The sequence below is a fragment of the Octopus bimaculoides genome, chromosome 2 (genome assembly GCF_046866305.1).
Source record: "Octopus bimaculoides isolate indiv1 chromosome 2, ASM4686630v1, whole genome shotgun sequence".
Taxonomy (NCBI): domain Eukaryota; kingdom Metazoa; phylum Mollusca; class Cephalopoda; order Octopoda; family Octopodidae; genus Octopus; species Octopus bimaculoides.
In genome coordinates, this window is record NC_142929.1 from 189,192,570 (window position 1) to 189,195,069 (window position 2,500).

Genomic DNA, 2,500 nt, shown 5'->3' on the forward strand with positions numbered 1-2,500 from the left:
CAAACCATCCAACCCATGCCAGCATGGAAAACGGACATTAAACGATGATGATGATGATGATGATGATGATGATGATGATCACCTCTGTTTCAATTGATTTTTAAAAAATTATGAAAAAATTATTGATAAAATTTTTCATTATTAAGCTAGCATTGAAAAATAAATTTTGATGGAAGATCTTAATTTTGACCCCTTCAAAATTGGAATTTTATTTCATAGAGCAAGGAGCAGTCTTGAATAGGTTGGCATCAAAAGGGTTAACATATGAAATACTTTTGCAATACTGCATTTTCCCCCTACTTGACCCTCCCCACTGACTTTATTTTTTCCCTCCTATTACCCTACCACTGTCTCTGATAGTCTCTCCCCTACCACCCTCTCTCAATAACAAACCTGTCTAACTCCAAAAAGGACTGTCTTGGACCTTGATGAACCTTCCAACCCATTCCAGCATAGCAAGTGAACAAATCCAGCCCATCATGGGTTCACCTACTCAACCTACCCCCATCACCATTACCATGTTGTCCCCCAAACTTTTTCACACTAATCCCTAATATTACTCCCTTTTTCTTGCTTCTCATCCCCTCCATTACTCACCCCAACTCTGTTCCCTATGTTATCCTCTCTACAACCATCCTCTCACAATAAATTTGTTCCATCTAATTGGGAGGCCTTGCATGCTTCAAGGTGACCCCTACAAGTGCTGGTGCCACAAAAAGCACCCAGTGCATTCTGTAAATGGTTGTGAATCAAGCAGCAACAAGAAAGGGTTTTTTAGTCTTGCTGATGGCAAGACAACCCCAGTAGTGCTGGTGCTGAGGAAATGCCTTCAGTACCTTTTGTAACGGTAGCAATTTTGAGAAGGACTGAGAGAGCAATGGTGGGAGAAATGTGTGGCATGAGGCTGTTTGATAAGATGAGGACTGATGAGTAGATGGGGATGCTGGGGTTGGAGGAATCAGTGGAATGACTGGCAAGGATGAATGGAGTGTGGTGGTATAGGCATGTGTTGAGAAGGGATGAGGAGCATGTTCTGAAGAGGATGCTAGAGTTTGAGGTAAATGGACAGCAAAAGCTAGGTAGACCAAGAAAAATGTGGAGGGGACAGGTGGAGGAGGAGGAGATTGGGAGGGTTGGCTTGAGAAAGGAGGATACCCAAAACCGGGCGAGATGGTGTGTGAGGGCAGTTGCTATGGCATTGAGGTAGATCTGGCTACCTCCCGTTAACGGGGACAAAACCCTGATTTAAATTGATCGACGATGATTAGTGTTAGGGAGGTTATCCAACCATAGAAACCAAACCAAAACTAGAGGTAGCCGTGGATGGAAAACAGACTTAAGATGATGATGATGAGGTATTTAATAGGGGATGATATTTAATGTTTGGGATATATTTGGTGTGTGGAAATGTTTAATGTACAAACTGTTTTTGTTTTATTTGACTGTAATAATATTTTAATGTCTGTTTCTTTCGCTACAGGTACAGTTTTCCATTAGTCAATGGGCCATCTCAGGTGTAAAAGTTAACAGACTTGATATGTATGGAGAGGTAAGTGGTGGTGTTTATCATCTTTCGTCTTCTTACCAACATATTCCAGTGTTGAGTTAATAAACTACAGGTTTGTTGTGGTTGACATGTGGAGACAATCCAATTATTCGATATTAACATATAGTTTTATGATTAATAAATAAAGAATAGAGAGTCAGTAGTTCAATTCATGTTACAAATGTTTCAATAGCATGGTCATTTATTTGCACACAATGCGTTACATAATATGATGTGATATTACTTAATTTTCATTATTTTACGTGTAAATCACCAGCCATTTCATCAGGCATCCCGAGCTATTTGGTAGGGTGTCAAACATCATTAAACAAGTCGAGATTGTGTCGATTACTCTATTGATTGGATGATGAACTAAAAATATTCATTAGTATTCCTAGAGTACAGTGCTAGCTTAATACATGCTGAAGGCTACGGAGTTGATAACTACGATCATTAATATCCAAGCCAATTGATAGTTTATAATTATATATGTCTTGTGTTGTAATAATCAGCAGCATAGCTAGGGTCATATAGAAGTGGGGACAGTGGGGGCAGTCTGTCCCAGGCAGTGTTTTATGGGTGCTGCATTTTTGAGTCTGCTGTATAAGCCTGTATAGGGGCTGGATGTGTGTATGTGTGTGGATGGGGGTAGGTGTGTGTGTGTGTGTGTGTGGATGTGGGTAGGTGTGTGTGCGTGTACTCCAGGTGGCACACTCTCTAGCTATGTCACTGGTAGTAATACTAAACTTAATGGTCATTTGTGACATAGGCTGAAGGCAAGAACTTTAGGGGTGGTGGTGGTGGTGGGAATGAGTCAATGAAATCGAATCCATTGTTTTGACTGGGAATTTATCTTATTGATCCCTGAAGGTGGTGGTGGTGGGGGGGAATGAATGCCAAAGTTGACTTTGGCAAGATCTGCTCATTCCCAACCTAGATATTGTACTTAGTACT

General features: G+C 40.7%; 1 protein-coding gene across 17 annotated transcripts in view; it reads left to right on the forward strand.

Annotated features, from left to right (window-relative positions):
- LOC106874822 (AP-3 complex subunit mu-1) overlaps window positions 1-2,500 on the forward strand; it is a 66,160-nt gene that overhangs the window by 34,550 nt on the left and 29,110 nt on the right. For all 17 annotated transcript variants that reach the window (XR_016240849.1, XR_008263502.2, XR_016240851.1 and 14 more), the window contains one exon: window positions 1,481-1,549. Coding sequence is in view for 12 of the 17 variants with exons in the window: in XM_014922693.3 (XP_014778179.1) it covers window positions 1,481-1,549 (69 nt within the window). In the remaining 5 variants the exon portion in view is untranslated. The remainder of the gene's footprint in view (window positions 1-1,480; window positions 1,550-2,500) is intronic.